This window comes from Seriola dumerili, unplaced genomic scaffold (assembly GCF_002260705.1).
Source record: "Seriola dumerili isolate Sdu_G_001 unplaced genomic scaffold, Sdu_1.0 BDQW01000025.1, whole genome shotgun sequence".
Classification (NCBI taxonomy): Eukaryota; Metazoa; Chordata; class Actinopteri; order Carangiformes; family Carangidae; genus Seriola; species Seriola dumerili.
Window position 1 is genome coordinate 12,186,382 of NW_019174280.1, and position 23,000 is coordinate 12,209,381.

Below are 23,000 nucleotides of genomic sequence, written 5' to 3' on the forward strand. Positions count from 1 at the left end.
ATCGAGCGTTACATAAAGTACAACCACTGGGGACTGAATCGTGTTTAAAATGAGTGGGAGCAGCAGAAACAGCAGGTTAATTATTTATTCATAGCTCGCTCTCAGCTCCACTATTGTCACGGTCAAGGGAATCCGATTCCACAGCAGCACAGTGCGTGCTATGCGTGACGTCAGCACGCGATTGCCATTGCCGTATCGTATTACTTCCTTTGACCATGTTTGGGTAATTGCAGTTGTTTTGTTTCCATAGTGACGGGTGTCATATTTCGGAGCTGGAGTGCAGCGTGTTACCGGAAAAAGTCGAGAAGGACCGAGCGGTTGTTGCGGAGTGTTGTTGAGCATGAACAGGCGAAACTTTCTCATCACGTGCATGATGATAATTGGTGTAATAAGTAATTTAACAGTGCCAGAGCCTTTCTCGGAACAAACAGGGCATCTAATGCCCACAGCCTGTTTGCCATCGGTCTTGAATGAGCAAACAGTGCTTCAAGGTAGCAATACCACATCAGTGATTGCACTTAATGTAACCACATCCAGCCCGAGGGATTACATGTTCATTTACGTATGACAAAAACCTTTTGTTTGACGTTTTACAACACACAATATGTCTCCATGTCTGACTATAGCTCTGAGACATGCCTTCTTTCTTGTCATCAATAGGGGGAGCTACAGAGTGGACAGGAGACAGCAGCAAAACAATAGCCTCTCCTCATTCACTCAGTGGTGTAGCACAAAAATCTAGGCCCTGTAGCCAACATATGCAGTCTCAGTGGGCCCCCTTCCCCTTTTAATATATCCATTGTCACGCTTTTACAAATAACTGATCCAGCAAGTAAACACATCTGTAGTGGTTATTAGGGTCATCAGTAATTAAGTGTTTAAGAGTGCACAGTGTGAAATCTCAACCCTCTTCTCTCAACATGCTGTAATTACTGTGTGTATGTTTCAGAGCACAGTAGCTTTGGTCTTCATTAAACCCTTAGCATAAAACAAATTAAAAAAGCCATTTTACATGGTTCCATAGGTTAAATGTAATAATGTTTTAACTCACTAAGTCCTCACTAGAATCACGTTTTCTTTACAGAATTAAGTTTAATAAGTTTACAACAAGGACTTAACTCTGTCTGTTGCACTGTAGAAGTAGCATGATAAAACATTAGAAACTTAAAGGCACAATGCAAATAGTCCACAAAGCCCCACCTTTATAACTGAAAACACAAGATTACTGCTCCCACTCCTATCTTACTGATTGACTTTTCTTAATACAGACAGTAATGTTAAATAATGACTCAGTCTAAGTTGTTAAACTTCTCTGATATTGCTGAAGGTTGAACTGGTCACATTTCAAGTTATTACATGAGAAACATTGTACATTATAATCATATTAACACTGAACAATACTATAAACAGATTACTTGGTGTTTGTGTGACAAATCTCTGCATGAACTCAGCATGTCTGATATCCTCAGTAACATGAGGCCACTCTGTCGGTTTCAAACTAACTATAAACCAACATCAAACCATTCTCAAATTTCAAAATTGCAATGAACATTGAATTTAAACCTTTTGAGGGTCCTCCCCATGTTTGGGCCCTGGGTACTTCTGTTACTGTTCTGTTCTGTACTTCTCACTGCTACGCCACTGTTTTTAATCAGCCGTTTGTGTGCGAGATGTCTTGGTGCCTGGCTATTTTAGAGTGATGATGGATAGGCCTGTCAACAGCTCTGATGTGTTCTGACTCACTCTCTGTCCACTCCACTTGTTCTGTCAGATTCTGTGTCTAACAGTGTGATGCTTCTCACTTCCGTAGCCTGTTTCAGAGTTGCAAAATAACACATACCAAGAGCTTTTCACAACCAACCATCAAGCCACAGTCCCACTGTCTGAGATGTGAACTGAGGGGAAGGAGTTTTTATTTCAAGGTGGGGACTGAGACCATTGCCTGCTGTTACCCTGCTGCATGAGGAAGTATTTATTTATTTCAAAGTAGTTTAAGTTAAGTTTAAGTAAAGTACCACAAAGTACCACATTCAAAATTTTATTCAAGTGAAAATACAGGTGATAGGACAATAAATGAAATGTACTACAGTATATATAGCAGAATGACCAATGTCAGTGTTAGATTATTGTATAATTTATTATTTGTTTGATTATTATTACTGATATATTATGTACGTCTATGACATATCATGATGTGTAAGCAATATTTCAGTGTTGTAGCTGGCCAAGAGGAAGCTAATCAACAACACATTTAGATTGATTAATCACTTAACATCCAATTTCCCCTTTTATTTCCTCTCAATTAACTTGAAACTCTTAAAATCATCTTATTCCACTCTGTCTGACACACTATGTTTTTTAAGGGCTACACTTTTCCATTAAATGGAAAAGTAACTATAGTAACTAAAATAACTAAAGTAGCTGCCAAATAAATGAAGTGGTATATAAAGAGTAAAAGTACTCAGTAGACAGCTATCAGTGTTATAGCCTATCATTACTCTATCATATTCATATTGTTGGATCTTTATTTTGTTTTCTTTTGGGTAGTAAATCTACTGGATTTTATTAACTGATATTTTGCATTTAAATTCATAACTTGCAAAGTGACTAGTGATGAAATTAAATGTAGTGAAAGTTACAAGTAACTATATATAGTACTTTAAGGCCAGCACAGCCATGTTCCACACACAGGTGTTTTCAATCACTTAGCTGATTAAGGCTCTTCTCATGTGGGCAGGGTCAGACTGCTTGATTGACAGCTCCCCCACTCTCCCTATTATACTGGTCGCACCTGTTTCACCTTTATCTTGATTATTATTATTTCATGAAGTTTGGGGACCTTACATAAGAGCCATGATACTGAAACTCAGCAGAAGGCTAATCAGCCAGACTGTCAGAAAACACCTGTGTGAGTGTGACTGAGGCGGTTCAACTGAATTCAGCCTTCATTCACGTTAATATTTACACCTGTCCTTTTCCTACTGTGAGACCTCAGACTGTCCTCAGTGAAAGAGGCCTATAGTTACAGTTTACACTTGGTGCGTAGAGCTTGTTTTTAATTGGGTGTGAACTGTTTTTGGAATTAGAAAACAGGCCACTTAAATGATGACTTAAGTACACTCTACACTTCCATTTTTTAGAGCTTAGTCTAAGCCTCCATTCTTTTTGTTTTATTGTTTTTTTTTTAAAGTTTTGCTTATACTTGAGCACTGACAGTCTGTATTTATGTAGCTTATGGAGCTGTTTGTCACCTTGAAGTGATGTGAATTCTGGGTTAATAAATAAAATGCAAAACATGGAGAAGTTTGAAGGGCGGTCTCTCTGCTCAAGCAGTAATGTTTCAGGTTGAAGTTACTCCCAGCAGCATTAGCATCCTGTAATATGTCTCACATTCCCTGGTTACAGATCTCTATTCTTCTGTTATTTATTGTTTGCTCACTGTTTCCACCTCTGTTATCTCATCCTCATACACCTCCTGACCACCCTGTTTCCTGCTGGCTGTGATATTCCCGAGGAAGTGCTATATTTACATGGATAAATCAATGTCATACGCGTTTGGGAAGGCTGGGTCGCCACATGAGAGAACAACCTTGTAGCAATACCAAAAATGGTGCTGATATATACAGGAACAATATTGTCAGGTTCCAACTGGAGATGGCACCTCCAGTGATAAGGTAGGAAAAAAACAGATCTTGTGCTGATGTGGTGCTTTATTTTGAAATGACTCTCCTGTTTTTTCCATTACAATTACAACTTACCATGAAATGAACATGTCTCAAATGGAAATGGGGGTTAGGGGTATGGCAGACATGTTAGCTGAGAGCCTGTTGTTGTGAGAGGGAGATGGAGATGAAGAGGAGGAGGGTTTAAAGTCAGCCATAGCACGCAAGTGGTGCACTAAGTGATTGGGAGTCTGGCTCAGCCTCAATCCATTAGAGAGGGCTTGTACTGTACATCTGTCATGTAAATGACTGGGAAGGAGAATATTTCATAGTAAAAAATGTTTCAGTTGAGAGCCCGATCGCACCAATCATGTACAGTATTTTATGTATGTTAATATTTTAGAGTGTTGATGGTGTTTATGCATACATTCATTCTCTGCACACATAAGTCTCAGAGAATGTCATTGTTTAACGTTTGCTGAATAAATTATGACAAAAATAAGAATTTCCATTTACTCCTAAGCTGTTGTAGTCATAAAAAGTGTCATTCTGCAGTCATACACCATTTCCAAATCTAATTCCCACAATGGCAAAATGCAGGGCAGCTATCATACAAGTTTTAAATAACCTGACTCTTTACGTGTTACTACATTTATTTTGATGGGATCTACAACTGTCTGAGCTTATCTGGAAAGAGCAAAAAAAAGGAAGGAAGGAAGCCTATTAAGTGGAGCGTTGGTAAAAATAAAGTTTGTCTATAAAGTCTGCCGTGTGGTGGGTGATGAGTCAGGATTGTGTCTGGTTCGATGGGTATTTCCCAAAGATGTGCTGTTGGATAATACTGTGACAAAAAATTTTAAGTTAAAAATCAGCAGGTTTATATCAGATTGATCCTTTGAAGAAGAAGAGAAAACATGATTTGTTTATATCTTATTTAGCCAGGAATGTAAAGATTATGTTCTCTTAAACACGTTTAAATGTCTTTAAAACAAGTTACTAAGAAGACATAATGTAAAAACAGAATGATTTCTTGTGCAAAAGCCAAAAACCAAAAAAAACCCCAAAACACATTACATTGTTATTACCTTGACATCCGACACCCACACACCAAGAACTGTGCATGAGTTTGGAAAAGATGCAAAACCACAAACTGCTCTCCATCTCCATTCATCATTTGGGCAGCTGTTGGAAACACAAGATTAAGTTTTAATGCAAAGACTTTCTGCAGGACTGGAATAAACCAAAACAAACTTGATATATATATGTTGAGATGTGACTCTGAACTTCCAAACAGAGCAAACTAACTACAAGCTTTAAACACTTTGTCTTCGCCACATCCTGAATCAGACCCTGATTTTCCATAACAGCAATGTTTTTAGTTATCTTTGTGTATCCTTACACGCTCACAACTTGTTTCTCTAATGTTAAAATGCAACTTTTTGTAGAACAAATTAACATGCTTTCATACTTGGTCTGCATATCCAGACTGGTATATTTTTTTTTCAGTGTCATTATTGTAGCTTATTGTTCTTGGCAGGGACAATTCCCTCTTAAAGGCTTAAAGTGCCAAATGGGCCTGCACCATGTGTGTTGATGTACTGAGTGACATCTCCGGCTGCCTTCCTGCAGGCACAGAGGAAATCAGCTGAAAGTCTATACCTGCAGAGGGGGAAACCTGTCTTGTCTTAATCGCGGATGTCCAGCACCCCCCAGTTTTTATGAAATCTGTCTGCTTGTTGGTTCAGTTCTGCTTTATTCTGTCTCCCCTAAAATTTGTCATCTATGTTAATAGTGACCGTGACGCACTATCCCCCTTCCCCTCCCCGACCTCCCCTCTTATGCGAGTCATAAATCACAGCAGAACAAAATTAGGATCTAAAAAAAGGAACACAGTGGGGTATTTTGGTGAGCCTTTAATAACTCAGCTGCTTGTTCTAGGTGGAACAGTTGAGATGGCATTGTGTAAAACCAAACTGCTTCAGATAAAAGTAATAATAACATATAGTAAAGGGTACAAAGGAGAATGGGCTGCTCTTGCATAAGTTGACCAAAATGATGCTAAAACTCACAATTTTATTGCAAATTGGGGATAACACCCCAAAATCTACAAAAATCAAATAGTTAGTGTAGACTTTGACACCATTTATATCGCTATATCATAACCAATGCATTCTAACCATGCAGAACCCTAAACATTACAACAAAACTTTTAAGCGCAAAACACAACTCAGCAGTATATTCCAGGGACTGTTTTCAGTCTTTTAAGAGTATAGCTGCATGTGCCTATAAGGTGCTGTGAACAGAGAGGTTTTAGTTTTCTTGGAGCAGTCCAGTGGGATGTAGTTAGATCCATCCACACTAGAGGGAAGCAGCAGGAAGAATGAGGATAGAGTTTTTTCTGGAACTTTCTGGAATCACCATCTGAAATACTTAAGGCATGATTTTGTGCACATGTGTTGTAGTTTTTCTGTTTTATGAATCAAGTGACATCTTAATTAAGGTGAGTTAGATGAAAATGAAACAGGGTTTTTTATTGCAGCCTAAACCACATGTGTGAATATGCTGCAAGATTTACTGCATCAAAGGTCCTCTACCAGCTGAAATAATAAGATTTCAGCTGTCTCAGAAAAATGATGCTGGTTGTCTCCTTTAAACATGTGTAACAGCTGGGATGAATCTGTGCAAAAAAACATCTTTAAGGGACAAATGACAATGGGGTAGGCTACAGGATGAAAACCAAGGCAAAATAAATGTATTTAAATTGGGTCTTAAAAGTAATAATAATAGTTGGAATAGTGTGGTTTTAAATTCCACTTTTTTCCTCAAGAAAAACAGGAACTGATGACTTATCTCTGTTTGGAAAAAAGGAACATGCAGTGGTTGAATATGAGAGGAACAATCTAAGACTACTGTCATACTTAATCAGACTTTAGTGAAATGGATAATTTGCTTATTCTTGGATTTTACAGTTATTTAACATGTTGTGAAAATGTGTAGCATCTTCTGAAAGCAATCAGGCACTAAACCACACCCTTCCTTGTATTTAAATAATCACAAGTGGTCTGATCAGAGGGGTTTAAATGTATTTTAACTCTAACAAAGACAACAAATAATAGCGTGTGCTGCAGAGTAAAATATCCCAGTGTGAATCCTAAACACAAGTGGTTTGCAATCTGCCGGTTGGGATCAAAGATAGATCTGAGAAGTGATCAGATAAATAAAGGTAGAATAGACATAAAATCACAAAATGACTTTTCTCTAATTTTTCTAACATGTTGTGAAATACCTGACACCCTCACCTCTTCAAACCTCTAAAAAGCCTTCAGATGAAACAGGGTGAAAACTCTCATGTCCAAACTAAAGCCACAACTCGTGAGGAGGGGTCACAAGTAGAGATTTATTTAAGGGGCCTCAAGCCAAAAAGATTGGGAGCAGTGCCACATTAAAGTATTCAATTTCCCCGCACCTACTGTCATTAATGCTTTTGTCAGACTTGATATTCACCACCACTACAACAACACTTTATCAAAAGTTATTAAAAAAAAGTCGCCAACTGGACTGATAACTAAGAGTTCAATTTTGTCACCTCCACCTTCAGCAGCTACAGACTAGAGTGTGTCTGTGTTTATAGGCATCACTTTATTTACTGACTCGTTTATATCTGCGGGCGTGTGTTTCCCCATGTCGGTCTCTCTCTGTCTGTCCCTCCGCCGAAACTTTCCTCTCCTCCAGTCTGTGTATGTTGTTTTTTTTTTTTTTTGGTTGCTAGGGGTGGAGCAAACAAACCTCTGTGTCTTCAGCACCTCCTCTTACATTATTTTCATCCATGCTTACGTCTGGGACAGCAGTTCCGCATTCCCCAGCCCTCACAGACAAGATCGGTACTTAAACGGGGCTGATGCAACGACTTCAGCTAGTCCCCTAAACCGACATCCGACTCCTGACTCCCGCATCGTGCCATTATTATTACTACTGCGGCTTTTTGGACGCACAACAGGTAAGTGTGAGTGTGAACCATCGAGCTGAGTGGTGCCATTGTTTTGTTTGTGTGCTAGTTGTTAGCTTAATATCGGTACAGGCTTTACATATTTATATATTTTTTAATACTTTTCTCACCACGTTGTAGAGACTCCACACGCGTTAGGTTGTTACATGAGTTTAAGTGCGGCACTGGTGTCCGTTAACATCAATATACGAAGCATGTATTTTCACTTCATGTCTGTTAAAAGTGTCTGAGGTTTTTATTAGTTTTAAAGTTTTCCGTGCTCACTGCTCCCACCGCAGAAGTCAATTTGTTGCTGCCACATAATCGTTAAGTACATTGTTGTTGCAACTGTTGTAGCAACTGTCGCCTCACGGCTCGTTATTTACAGAGCCGTTAGCTAAGTTACTCTCCAGCCCGTGTCGGACTGGAGGTATTTTCATCTCGGGATTCTTCACGTCGGTGTTGCTAAACAGGAGAAGTGTCGGTTAGCCTGGTGGAGACGGTTATGTAACGCTATACTCGCCACACATTGTGGGGTTTTAAAGTAACTGCTTCCTATATGCTAACGTCAGTCTGGTTTTGGTGCACCAGAGTACACCGAGTCTGCGAGCTTCTGAAATTTCACTCGGAAGAAACATGTGAATTAAACTTAGTTACAGCTGTACAACGATGCCATTTGTCCGGATCCATTGAGTCATTATAATCGGCCTGTTCATCAACATCATCCACCTCAGTCTAAATCTCAACTTGAAAGCCAACACTTGGCGTGTAACTGCAGGACGGATAACAAGCTAAAAATAGCAGATTTGCAAAAATGACTGATAAAAGATGAAATGATTTAATATGGGTAAGGATTTGGGCTGCTGCTGCTAAAGATTATTTTTTAGCATTGATTAATGTATCTGTTATTATTTTATTTTTAGATTAATCGATAAATTGTTCAGTCTATAAACTAAAAAATTGCCCATCAGTTTGCCAGAACTCAAGGTGATGTTTTTAAATAGTAAAATAAATAACTAAATAAAAGCAGAAAATACTTATACTTGAGGAACAGGAACCAGTGAATGTTTGGTACTTCTGCTTGATAATTAATAAATTAATAAACTATCAAAACAGTTTTTTGGATCATTTTCTGTGAATCAATCAATAAACTAATGTTCAACTCTAACAACGATAATAATACTTCTACTGTGAATAATAAGAATGATCTTATTACTTTATTACAGCGTCCAAACACAGTTGCATCATTGACAGAAGACGACTGACAAGTTTTCTCTGAGTAAGTATTGTGCATTTAAAACAGTTTTACAATTAAGTAATCAGGGACACTGGAGTGTCACCTCCTGCTGCACTAAAAAAAAAGTTTCATCAGTTCATCTTGAAACATAAGCGATGTAAATGAAGTGTGAAGTTTATTTGGCAGCATGTTAGTGCTGCAAGAATGTGCACTCTGATTGGGTTATATCTGTAGTCTTTGCTTCGGCCCATGATAGTGCTCATGCTCAGTATGTTTAACTGTATTTTTATAGATACTGGATTAAGGAACCTCTTTGTTTTTGTGTGCATGTGAGTGTGCGTGTGTGTGTGTGTGTGTGTGTGTGGGAGAGAGAGAGAGAGAGGCCCTCCCATGTGAATTTGCATACTACCAGATAAATGGACACCAGTACAGTACACTTCTTCACCGTCACAGCAGTAGTTTGTTTAAGCTGTGCTGTTGTGATGAACCAGTAAATATCATCTTCTTGTCCACATCAGGGTCTTTTAAAAGATTTACACTTTACTGTGTAACAGTAACTCTATCTAGGCCAGAGATAGTTCCAGTTATCTGCCCTTGTTGGCCTGAAGGTTAAAGGCCAATCATGGAATGGGAAATATGACTGACATCGGTGGATCATGTGCATGTGTGTGGGTTTGTGACTTGCAAGTTCACAGGTTCAGTGTTTTCCTATATAGCGAGTGCATGCTCTTCAGCTGGTGCAGTGCTCACTCGTACAGCTACATGCCACACAGGGGAAACTATTTGTGTGTTTCTTTATATATGCGTTTCCTTTGTGTCTTGATCTGTGTTTGCGTGTGTCTAAGTGAACAAGCGTGTGTTGCAGAGGGTTTAAATGCCCCAGCGCCTGCCCGGGCACATCCGTAGGATGGTTTCCGCATAAATGGAACGCTGCAGTGGATTAATGGGGAAGGGCTGGCGAGCCGACAAGCAGTGCAGGGCCGACAGGGCTGTGAGGCTGGACGTGGGCGCACAGGGTTTATTTTAAGTAGAAATGCCTTCCAGTGCGTCTCCGGAGAGCTGAAATTGCCAAGCTGCACCCCACTACACTGAATAGACAGCAGACGCATTGCAGGCGAGCAAGCCAACTATGCAACAGCCAGGCTCAATGATACTAATACTAATGCTGGGGGAGCAGCTATTCACTGCTGTGGGTATCACATTATCAGTATCACATTGTATTCTCCATAAGCCTTTCCACATGGTTTGTAAAAACAGTGTGTCAAGACAGACTAGATGTACACTGTGGAAGCAAACACCCAAATGTCCAAAGGTGTAACTGAGAGAAGAGCCATTACAGCCTGTGAGCACAGTAAAAGCTCATTTTTAAAAGGCCTATACATAGTTAGTGTTTTCCAGATTTCTTTTGGACCTGAAGCCAGTTGTCTCTGTTTGCACAAAAAACAGTATTGTCACTAAATGTTGACCCAAACATTGACCTTTAGCTGACAGCCTCTGAGAACAACAGAACGATTGAACACATTGTACAGTGTAGACACTGGGGCTTGTTTGATCAGAGCAAGCGTCTGCTTGACGTTGGGCAGATGAGGAAATATCAGAGTACAAAGTATGAAACAGCATTTAAGTGACAACCACATGTTACATAATAATGGTGATTGCTTCAGCAGGGGGGCATTAAATCTAATTTTCTGTGCTTGGTTGACTAATATCTTATTGTCAGGGATTGCACATTACAGTAACGTGCCTTGGATTTGTCATCGACGTGAACTCCATACATTTGAAATAGCCTTCGTCTGCAATTTACATTTTGATTCATGTAATCCATGTCTGAGACAAGCCAAAGCTCTGTGCCCTGCAAAGTCTAATCCTGACTTACAATGTGGAGAAAAATAGTAACATTATAATAATTCAACCAGGACCACCCAGACCGGGAATATAGATGTGTGACTGTCTGAATGGCATGAAGCAAGCCAAGCGGGAATCCAGCCAATGATCACATAGTAATGTTTGCATGAAGGCAGCCACAGTCCTCATGCTTTGTGCATATCTGCAGGTGCTTCGTGTTTGGATTTGCCTGAAAAATTTCTCATTCTTAGGCTGAAGTCTACAATAAAATGCAATCGTTAAACTTCCTGCTCTCTTGTGTAATTTCATTGTGAACAAAAGATAACCTCAGCATGCACTGCAGTGCACTCCAGCTTTGCTCAATGCCGACACATCCAGACTGTAATTGTGAGGAGAAATAAAGCTCGATCATCACTGTTGACAATATTGCGAGGTTAAATGTTCATAATTGTGTTGAATTGCTTTGAGAAAGTTTTGCTTTCTTCACAAGAGGAATTTCAGAAAGGTCCCTTCTGTCTATGGGAGCTGTTGAGCCCATAAGAATGGCCAAAAGAGAAATGAAAGCTGAAATGAAAAGAAATCCCATTTTCTGTTGTGATAATCATTTCCACTCCCACACACGATCACCCTTGAGTTTAATGGCCAGAGATGACCGCAGCATGATCATAACAACAGCCATTATTATGGTGTCTCCTCTCTTCCCCTCCCTGTGTCCTGTCTTGTCCCTCCAATGAAAATATAATGAGAGGTTGGAGGAATGTTGATACTGTATATTTGGACTGTCCTGTCCTCAAGGAAAGTCGGTGCCAACTTCCCTGGTTTCCTCTGAGAATTGCGAAAAGCTGTAACTCAACACACAGCCTGACTGAACGCAGACGGTAATGATGATCGCTGAGACCTTGGCCAGAGATTGGGAGAGTGTGCCTTGGCCCGAGCCTCCATGCTCATTGTTCATTTTCAGCGCTCATGTAGAGTTAGAGCTGTAGAAGCTATTTGCAAGAGTTTTGCAAGATGCTGGTGTGTGGGCTGCGCAATGCCTTATTAGTCCAAAATTAGACTTAAATAAAGTACACTGACAAAAAGTGGTCAAATAGCATCTTGGAAAGTGTGCATGTCTTTCCCGTAATGCCATGATCCTGTGATTTAAAGTTGAACAGTCTGGCAGTACAAAAATGTAACTTTTAAGTCTCAGGGAAAGATAAATTGGCCTGCAAATACTTCTGACTCCTGCTTTCAGTCACCAAAACAACTGCGCTGGTAGAATTTTAGCTGTGAGTGGTCTCCTTCTTACAAAGCAACAGTATATAAAGATAATGAGTAGCCTTTGAAATGCCCCTGTAACCCCCCCATACCTCTCCTTCACCGTCTCTATAGGGGTTGAGAATAATAGGGCCTCCAGTCGTGCTGCTGGCGTTTGGTAAGGGGCTGAATTCCTCAGCACAGCTAATTGCTCTCAGGAATGACTCAGGAAATGGACACATTTGGTCGAGCTGAGGACAGATACAGTATGTGAGCAAAGAAACCAGCGGATTGTGCATATATATAGGCTACGCTGACTGCCTGCACGTTCACATATAGGAACCCTCACATGCACACTCCTGACACACTCTCTTCACAAACACCTCGAGCTATCCACAGCTCACATGCCGTTAGATTGGTTTTGGAATGAAGCCAGAACCTGCGTTGAGTACGGTCCTATATTTCATAACTAATACATGACATTTCTGCTCCCCGCCCTTGGCTTCAGCTTGTCTCCTCTCAGTTAGCCCTGAGAGGCTACGGTGCCCACACTGCTGCTGGGCTGTGTAGGTGTCTTTGTTTGAGGCCAGTGTGGGCCTAAAAGCTGTGGCACTGGCTTTTCTGCTCGACTGCAAAAGCACAGTAACCGCGTTGCATCATCAAACGCTGACCACTAATCCTCCGCTGCAGGCTGCTGCTGACAGAAAAAAAAGAGCAAAATACCCCTGTTTTGAAAAATGTAAAAATCATTTTGACTCATGCTTTTGGGTATAATTACGCCCTGCGACACATGCATCAGCAAACTTTCCCTCTGTTGTAGAGATGAGACTTCTTCAGGGTTTCACGTCTCGAGGCTTGACAGGGTGTCGAATTTGCAAGGGGGATTTTCAGTCACTTGTGTGGCAGGTTGAAAGCAACGGAACAGATTAAATATAAAACCAACTTTTTACTCAACTTAAAAGTCAAGCTTAATTCAAAAGTGAGGCACGGCGAGAGTCTGTTATGTCAGTTTACAACAGGACTATAAATTGTCTGGAATGGTGTGTAGCTCACTTTTATGTCTCATAATTGATAGGCATCTTGCTTCACACATCATTTCACCTTTGTTTCGGAGGCTGCTGGCAGAGACACCTCTGTGGTTTTTTGATTCATGTGATCTGATGTCATGCTGACAAATATGAGGTTTATATATGTTTATGTGCAGTGGAGTATTACTGTGTGCCTGTGAGTGAGTGAGTGAGTGTATGTGTGTCTGGCGAGGTCTGGCCTCAGCTGCATGTTTCAACAAGCCATAGTGAGGAATGGGGGCTTTCCTTGCAATATGTCTGACTGAGCAGGGTTCAGTTACAATGTACTGTGCATGAGCCAGTCTAATAGACATAAAATAAGATTATTCCTGAACCAACTTATTTTTTCAGCTTCAGTTTCCATTGAAAAATCTTGTTTGTCCAGGATGGAGCCTAATCCGAGTCTGTAAACCGGTCCTGGGTGTCTGGCCAGCTTGGATATTGGACTCCATTTTGGCTCTGAAAGCGATTCGCTCAGTCATTCCTAATGGGCGCTTCAGTTCCTGTGGCTGTTTTCTCGGCCCAGGGGTTAGTTTGGATTGCATCTTTTGAATTCCAGTGCAGTTATTGGTCAGCAATGAGCAATATAAGAAAAAACATAGCACACGCTTTAGTCACATGTTGAGATCTCCTGCTCCTGTTGGCCCGGTTTCTGGATAGATTTAGTAAAACATACAGATGTTTGGACGCAGGGAGACACATTTTTGCAAGTTTACACAGGCCACTGCTCTATCAAAGGCTTTATAGTAAATGCAGCGGTTCAGTCACTTCAGTCCAACAATTTATACTATTGTCTGGCTATTTTTTAACAGCCTTCGCTCTCATTCACCCCTGGATCAGCTGCCATATGGTTTGCCTTGTTCTTAGACAGCCTCTCTGCAGAATGAGAAGACCTTGGCACCTTCCATTCCTCCACCCCTCTCGGGAGTTGCAGAGAGAGGGAATTTTGTCTGCGAGAGATTTTTACCAGGGCTGTCTTGTTCTTTTCCTCTCCAGCAAAAACAACAGGCTGCTGCCAAGTGCAGTGTAAATGGGAGTATACATACAGTGGGAGAGAGGGAGGGAGGGAGGAGAGGGAGAGAAAGAGGGAGAGAGGGAGGAGGGTAGTCAGGATTTAAATAATAAAATGCCTCATTGGACACTGGCTCCACACACCAACTTGTCCTTGGAGCGAATAAATCATGCAAACTGAAGGTGGTAGAGAACAGCTAAAGAGTAGTATAGATATTAACTGAAAGACTTTTGACTATTGCACTGCATCTTCCTTTGTATCTACTATAATATCTCTAGTTTCATTAATACAGGAAGGTTAAATGGTGCATGTAACAATCTTCCTCAAAAACAAAGCAAAAAAAACAAACCGTGAGAACAACTGTTTGTGGTTGTACAACTGCTTTAAACTTAATTTGCTTGACTGTTTTGCATTGGACTTGCTACTCATCCCTGTCGGTTGTTAAAATAATGGATTATAATATAGATGATACAGTATAGGGAACAATTTTAAGCAGTGTGGGACATGTATATCTCTAAGGGTACACCAGTTAGCAGAGAAACAAAACTACTGAAGGTCAGAAGTGACTTCTTCTTGCTATAAGTGAGCAGGTTTGGTCGCTGTCATGCACGACTGTAAACCCCAGCCCAACTGTAAAAACACTCCGAGACCAGCCCATAAGCAGGGTGGAGTACATTAGAATAGAGTTACATAACCCTGCTTTTTTCATTACCTCCTCTGTGGCTTTTGTAATAGCGCAAGTCTTTCAACTCTGCAAAAAAATAAAAAATAAAAGTAGCTAAGAAAGAAAAACTCGGTATAACTTACAATACGCTCGGCCTGTCAGCTAGTCACCCACCAGCAAAGTCAGCTGTTTTCACAGCACCTCACAATACACGTCTTTGTTGGTTCCATATGAGAGGGGCTTTGTTCGGTTTGTGCCCAACCTGTAGAGGTTCAGGTTTGGCCAAATACTCAGGAGGCAAATGTGAATTAAGCTGTTAAAGCAGAAGTCACACTGATATCATCAAACTTTTTAAAACTCCTCCTAGCTTTGGCTCTGGCCAGTAATCCTAGCTCCTGTCTCTGTGCCAAAGTTACTGAAGTATCAGTTGTTCAGTTGTATCAGTCATGCAGAGGTTTTGTCAAAAACAGATTTGATCCATCCAGTGATGCTGCCTCTACACAGTGCAACATTTCTTCAACAGAAAATATGAAATGACAGCTGATTGTTTGCCTCTATCATCCTTACCTTACCCATTTACTTACTGGACTTTTTTCATTTTACTTATTTTTATTTATTTTTCTACACAATTACTGAACGGAAAGAGAAACAATTTCATGTCAGACTTCTTGAAAATTCTCTATTCTCACTCTGCCTCTCCTCAGAGATTGCAGGGATGGGCAGGGTAGAGTCGGTTCATGTTACACTGTTCCCATCTGTAACATTTGTTTTTTATTTGGCCATCAGAAGTTTTCCAACTCTTGGTCTTACAGTAATTAGAGAGACGTCTTAATTCTCCAGCCACTTCCTTTAGGCCCGCACAAGTTCTCCTTTTTCTCCTCTCTGCCCCTCATTCCTCCCTGATTACATTAAGAAGTGCTGCGGTCAAACCCTCTAAACTACCCAAAATTGTTGAAAGAGGGTGGCGGTGGAATGCATGAGTGTTACCCGCTCTGTTTGGACACAAATGCTTTTCATATCCTTTGAATCCTCTTTACAAGAACTGAAATGAACACTCAAGATGAAAACCCACTGGCTTAATGGTCAGAAGCTTAAGTGTAGAAGATAGACCTCGGTTTGTGTGATCAGACCGAAGGGGTTCATGGGTTCTCTTTGCATGTGAAGATACAGAGATGAGTGTGTCGCTTCTGACAGTGTGAAGTTTGTTTTCTCACCGGCTGCTGACTAAGAAGATAACACAGCTGTCAAAGCTGTCAACGTTTGAATGCATTCTTGGAAATGGCAACGTGTATTTAGAAAAATGTTTGATGACAAGAACCGAAGACAGTAAATTAATCTTTTTTTTTTTTTGAAGGAATGCCAATACTAAGATCATAATAAAGATAAAAGAATGTCTGCAATATGATACTTGAAGACGGGTTTAATTGCATGGCTCATGTTACAACCAGATACATTTTCTTTTTTACTTATGGGACCCAGGTGTTTCAGTGCATATACTTGTTTCTACCACATCTTGCAGAATGAAATGCGAATTGGTTAGTTTAGGCTAGAGGTCAATTAAAACTAGAATAGAGATGTGTAAACTTTGCTTTCCAGAGAACGCACTAAAAGTTGCATTGAATTTTCATAGTCAGCGAATTCTTTTTTTATCCTTGGTTCTTTTGTTCTAATTGTTTCTACTCTTCCTCTTTTCTCTCTCTCCCTCTTTCCCCACAGCGGCGGTGGTGGCCGTGTCGGACATGATGCCGGGACAGATACCTGACCCTTCGCTGGCGGCGGGCTCCCTGCCCAGCCTGGGCCCGCTGGCGGGCATCTCGGCCACCACGCTCACTGATCAACTCAAGCTGGCTGACTTCCGGCAGCTGGGCACCATGTTGTCCCCACTGCATTTCCTGGGGAGGTTGGGGAAGAGGCCGCTCGCCATCAAGACAGAGGTGAGGAGGAAGAGAAAAGAGGAGAAAGGGGCAATGGTGCAGAAGTAGGGTGTGTGAAAGTTGTGTAGCAGGTCAGAGGGCAGAAACAGGGAGTGTATTAGTGCGAGGGTGTTTCAAAGCCCTCCATCAAGGACCAAATGATTCATTTAAATATCACTTGCAAGGCATTTGGCATTATGTTTGTAATCTTAAATGATTGTAAGAATAAGAAAGAGCTGCAGATAATGACTCAAGTGACTTTTTATGCCGGTGTTGCTCAGAAACTGTTTTTACAGGAATTAGATTTATATGTCTGACAGCTAATAAACATTTTTATTTGCTGAAAGAAAATGTATTTAAACTTATTATTAAAAAGTTAAATATTGTCAATAGTTGTAGATGCATTGGTCTGAGCTGGTTATAGGACGATATAGGAAATAGCTGGATTAAAATTGCAAGTATGCATATGTTATGTGAACATGACAAACCAACCCTGCCCCCTCTAGTGCTTGAAACAAGAATTACTGTAGAGCCTGAACAACATAGTTTTTCCATCAATGTGATTGAACTATTGTTGGTTGTAGGTTTATGCCATTTGGACAGTAATTGTCAGATTTCTTCCATATAAAACAGAGTCATATAATGTTTATGTCTTTATATTAACGATGCTCTGTGTTTGCAGATGGATGAAGATGAAGAAAGAAGGAAACGGAGACGAGAGAAAAACAAAGTAGCAGCAGCACGATGCCGAAACAAAAAGAAGGAACGGACTGACTTCCTTCAAAGGGTGAGTTCATGACACAGCATTGCATACTAATGAGCACAAGTAGAGCAGCTGAGATTAGCCTGATTTAAGTTAACTTGAGCAGCTGATTTATGTTCAAGCCATCCAACCCAATTCCTAGCCAACATGATCAGGCTAATTCAAGCCTGGTTTAAACAATCTGGATTACTGCACATGCACAACTTAAAGCCATGGTGATCGTCACTATTCAGAAGTGTTAAAAACAAAGTGACAGGCATAAGATTAACAATTCAGTGTCTAACAATTCACCGTCTCTGTTCAGGAATCGGAGCGTCTGGAGATGGTGAACTCGGAACTCAAGGCCCAGATCGAGGAGCTCCGTCTGGAGAGGCAGCAGCTAATGGTGATGCTCAATCTCCACCGGCCCACCTGCATCGTGAGAACCGATAGCGTCAAAACACCTGAGAGCGAGGCCAACCCCCTGCTGGAGCAGCTGTCCACTGACACCAAGTGAAACCAGGAAACCAGGGACACAGAGTCCCTGAAGCCCTACCTAGCACCACCGTGGCAGCCATAAAAATGAAAAGAAAACTGGCAATACATTTCTAAATAAGCACTTGAGCTCCAAGCTGGAGACTTTTGGAGACTCTGCCCGAGGACTTGAGGTTGTAGGGCATCCTCAGTACTGCTACATGAGCTGGCTCTGTCCATTGGAAGACTGGAAGTACCCAGTTTCATCTCTGCATTAAGAGTTGTTGTCAACACTTAATGCGCTGTGCCTAGTTGTTACTTCAACCATCTCTACATAAAGGGACCAATGTAAACCGTAGAGTACGACTGGAAACTACGCTGAGGAAACACTAATATCAATATGGTGCTCTGTTACAAAAGCCCTGAGTAAACTGTGTGGCATTGTTTCAGTGCAGAAGCCCACAAAGGCTTAGTGTCCTGCAGTTTTCCTTTGTATGCTAGTCGAAATATACAGGTGTAGAGTTTTTAGGATACAATACTCAATACAAGTACACCAAACTGAGTAGAGTTTTTTTGTTTTTGTAATGTTGATTTCTATACCCTGCCTTGACGATGGCAGATACCGGTTGATCCGATTTGTGGTGACGCTGGCGTCATGAAAAGCACATATACACAAAATGTTTACACCCTTGTTTTTTGTACTTGTTGTCTGTCCATTATTGTACTTGTTTTATACTGCTTTGTATACATAAACATATATGAAATGCTTGTTAATCACTTGATGTGATTTGTCTTTTCAGTCTTTCCAGTCTGTCTCCGTCATGTTGCGCTGTCAAACAGCTGTGAAAACAAGCAGAAATCTTTTCAGCTGAGCAGTATTTCAATGTCTGTTCTGGACCTGTATCTGCTATGTAAGACTCTGTTACCCTGAATAGATTAAATTTTATTTTCTAACTACAAGAAAGAATATGCCTTTTTTCTCAAGTGAAATTAATCAGTCATTTTATTTGTTCTCATCAGTCATGGTGAAGAACCAAATGACAAAAGTTGTGCAAACATGTTTTCTAACAGCTGAGGCACATTGCCAAAGTCAGGGATTTTCTTTAATTTGCAAAACTCAGAAAAGGTCATTCATGCTTTTATTTCTCCCAGACTCCCTTTGTTCAGAACTCAGCAGGAGAAAAATCTCCCATATGCAGAACAGACAGCTAATAAATGTTTGACAGGATACATCTTAGAAGTTATTTTTATCTTATTTTTTTATTAAACATTTTATTTCCTACTTAAATGTTTCTCAACGGATTTCCTGATCATTATGAAATTATAACTTCATTTTAATTTTACTTCCATTTACCCCCTTATGTCTTTAATATTTGTTTTTACTAAAATATGTTAAAGAACACTTTGTAGCATTGCTTTTAGTGTTTGTTATTTAAGAATTATTATTGTAATTGTATTCAAATTACAACACCGGTCAAATTGTTGCTGAAAGAGTAACAATCAAGATCCTCATTTTAACTACACTGACAGACATTTACTTTTGGACAGCAAGAAATATTCACCATATGGGACACGGTCTTAAAAAAAACAACTTTTTAAAATTTTATTTTCCACATTCACCCGTCATACTTGGATGGAGAAAAAACACTCTTGCTGGATCCCAATGATAGTCTAATTAACATATTCAGTCATATTTGTGAATTTATGAAACCCTGCTCAATATATTGATCTTCAGACATGAGGCTGCTCCTGCATGGACTAAATAAAAAGCCAAAAAATAACTTGCAATAGAGTTGAATGACCTCTGACAGACCTGACAGAACAAAGAAAGAGCATAAAGGTTTGTCGTGGTGGAGGCTGAGATGTACTGACTTGTATGTATTGTATTGTAGATACAGTGTTCGTATGAAACTGTTCACGGTCAACGGCTCCATCTACTGGACATTTTTGTGAACTGCACGATCCGCACTATGATGAATCAGTTTGTCTTCACAAGATCATCGTGTAACCTAGAGAAAGATTCGTGGTCAAGTAAAGTAAGAAAAACATAACAGATCGCTTTTCCGTATAGCTCTACTTCCTTTTTCTTTTTTTAATCGCTATTTTTGTTGACTACATTCAACCGGATTTCAACCGACGATTTCACTGCCAAGCAACCACCTTTGGCTTTTCGCGGTTAACGGTCTTTTTTTTTAACACGGTCACTTCAGGATTGACAAAACTCTTTCAGGTAGGTCGTGACTTTCTTTACCTTGAACAACAACGGCAATTTTACATTTCTGTTAAACGGAGAAATTAATTTTCAGTACAAATTCAAATTAGTTTTAATTTTGGGCGGATTTAAAAGTTTCCCCCGTAGGGCCGTTGGAATTGTTCTGACGGTCATCTCCTTCATGAAATCGACCATGAAACCTCAGTGTAACGCTAGTCCCTCAGTGTCTATCAAGAAAAACCTGGTTCAACCTGTATTTCTACAGTATTTCACTCTGCCACAAAAGACTTGAGCAAGGGCAACACTCACCTCTCTCCTGCGGGTGTGTTGAAGGGAGGTCTCGGGTTCCTGTAGTGCGATGGAGCAGCTTGAGGAGGACAGTGCAGTTCTCCAGCGCAGAGAAGGAGAGGAAGAAGCGGAAGAGCAGCAGCCATCTGATCAGGCAGGTCAGGATGGGACGGAGGACCAGGAGAGACACACCCAGGGCCCAGAGCAGGACAGTGGTGAAGAGTGCGACACTGATCTGGAAACAGAGGGTAAGTTAAAATGACCGTGTTGTCCAGTAATAATGGATGCCCCCTCACCTCTTCTCCAGGGTATCATCTGAAGGTCTTGAAAAGTTTTTAAAAAAAGCATTGATTTCAGTTTCCTAAAAAATGCCAGATTGTATTAAAAAGTCTTAAGCTAATAAATATTTATTTCTAGCCTTGCTGCAAAATCTCCAGTACCAATGTTTAAGACCTCCAATGTTATGTAAAATTCATATGTGGACAGTATACAGTAAATACGTTATTTTTACATCCATCCTTACATCCATTTATCGATCAATTTTATGCTGTTTATCCAGGTCAGTTGTTGGAATTATTGTTATATATCCTTTTTTCTGTTTTGTCCCACTTTCTTTCAGATGCCACAGACAAGAGACAGAGTTTGTCCTGTGCAGAGGTGTACCTGCAGGCCTGCCAGCGGATAGGGACCGCTCCTATTCCCTCCTTCCTCCGTCACTTGAGTGAAGCCAACCTCAACCTGAACCACTATAGTGTGGGACCTTTGGGGGCCAAAGCTCTGGCCATAGCTCTGCAAGTAGGGGCCCCTCAGTCCTTTCATCTAGAATTCTAGATACTCACTTTAATGAAAAAATGTGTTCAATGATCACCAAAATTCGATTGCTGTGATATTTATAAGCTAAGGATATGGTTGGCCTTGAGACAAGGGGAGGTTGATTCATTTAGTTTCTAATTTTCTAAATGTTTCATGCATTTTATAACTGATCGAGAAAAACAGATGTAGAGAGAAATGGGATTTGACATTTACTTCTCGAATGTTAAGTATTTCTTGTCATTCGTTTAATGTAATTTTGGTTTTACTATTTTCGTGTTTTAGATTAACAAATACATCACCAACCTTGAGCTGGAGGACTGCCTACTAAAAGCACAGGGGACTCGCTATCTGATGGAGATGCTTCAAACAAACATCACCATTCAAAGTCTGGTAACTGTTCTAAAAGTATCACATCAGCTCTGAAAAACCTGCCTGTTATTTACAAGTTGAGTAAAGATATAATCCTCTCAAAACCAGAGCTCATCTGCAAGAGTAATGGTATCTTTTTTTAAAATAAGTCCATCTAGATTACACTGTTTTTGTTTTTTTTTTGGTCTCAAAAATGACTTAATATCTTTACTTCAGAATCTTTCCAACAACCAGCTGCACCTTGAAGGAGCAGACATCATCTCCAAAATGCTGTCGGACAACTATTACATCAAATCCCTCAAACTCTCAGGTGCTCAGCAAAGTCTTTTACCTCTCAAGATTTTTTTTTTGTAGAGCTTTGCATAGAGAGTAGAGTTTAAGAGTGCAAGTGAGCTTTTTTGACCTAGTAATTCAATTATTTTCCTCTTTATTCCCCTAGGAAATTATTTTGACGATTCTGCTGCTAAATACTTTGCAGATGCTTTAAAGGTCAGTCTAAAGTACTGAATGTTGGATCCATGTGGTGAATGAGTATTTTAACACCTACACATTTCTCACGTTCACATGATAAATCAAACAACTGTCATATCTAAATGTGCATTAACATTTTCTGTCTTATCTTACAGGGTGACTATGTGATCAAAGAACTGGACCTCAGTCACAACAAGTTTTATGCCACAGGAGGAGAGCACCTCGGTCATATGTTAGGTACAGGAGTTCTGGTTTTACTGAGACTTTCATTGCAGAGACTTATTCCTTTGAATGAATATACAAAGACGTAACCTAATTAATGTGGAACAAACAACACACAGATATTACACATGAAAGACCAACTGAATTAACTTTTTCTGTAAGAAAACATAAACTATTCTAACTATTTACATTTTTCAAAGGAGGGTACAACTGTTTTGGGACTGTTAACTTTCTTGGTGTGTTGCTGAAAGTAGAACTCCAGACTCCAGTGTAGCCTGCATGCACTGACAGAGGGAATTTGTTCCTACTTATCTATAGTCTGACTGTTTAACCTACGAATGTCGATACATGAAATTTTCCCTTCGTTCTCTTCATTTTGCCACATGATGAAAGCTGTCAAGAGGTAACAATTTAAGCCCTCACACACATACACACATATATAAATATATGTATAGACTGTGTGTGTGTGTGTGTGTATATACTGATTTCTCAGCAAAAATGAATCAGTTTGACTTTAAAAAACTTAATGTATAGTTTGTGGGTTAAAATTTCAAACATATTGTGACCTTTTAAATTTGTTTCCCCTTTCTCTAAGCCACAAATGTCGGTATTGAGGTCCTAAATCTAAACTGGAATTGCATTCGCATGAATGGTGCGGTAGCTTTGTGCGCTGGGCTGAAGGTGACAAACATAACACACTCACACACAAACCTTCGGTGTGTACTTAATGGTCTGTTTCCTAACAAATCCGTGTGTCACTCACACTTTTCTTACCTCAGGTAAAC

General features: G+C 40.1%; 1 protein-coding gene across 1 annotated transcript; it reads left to right on the forward strand.

The window, feature by feature from the left end:
* Positions 1-7,517: 7,517 nt before the first annotated feature.
* On the forward strand, positions 7,518-19,128 carry LOC111240323 (jun dimerization protein 2-like). The gene is made up of 5 exons (XM_022770291.1): positions 7,518-7,659; positions 8,874-8,926; positions 16,428-16,645; positions 17,307-17,411; positions 17,692-19,128. The coding sequence occupies exons 3-5, from the start codon at positions 16,451-16,453 to the stop codon at positions 17,881-17,883; spliced, it is 492 nt and encodes a 163-aa protein (XP_022626012.1). The 5' UTR covers positions 7,518-7,659; positions 8,874-8,926; positions 16,428-16,450; the 3' UTR covers positions 17,884-19,128.
* Positions 19,129-23,000: the final 3,872 nt, after the last annotated feature.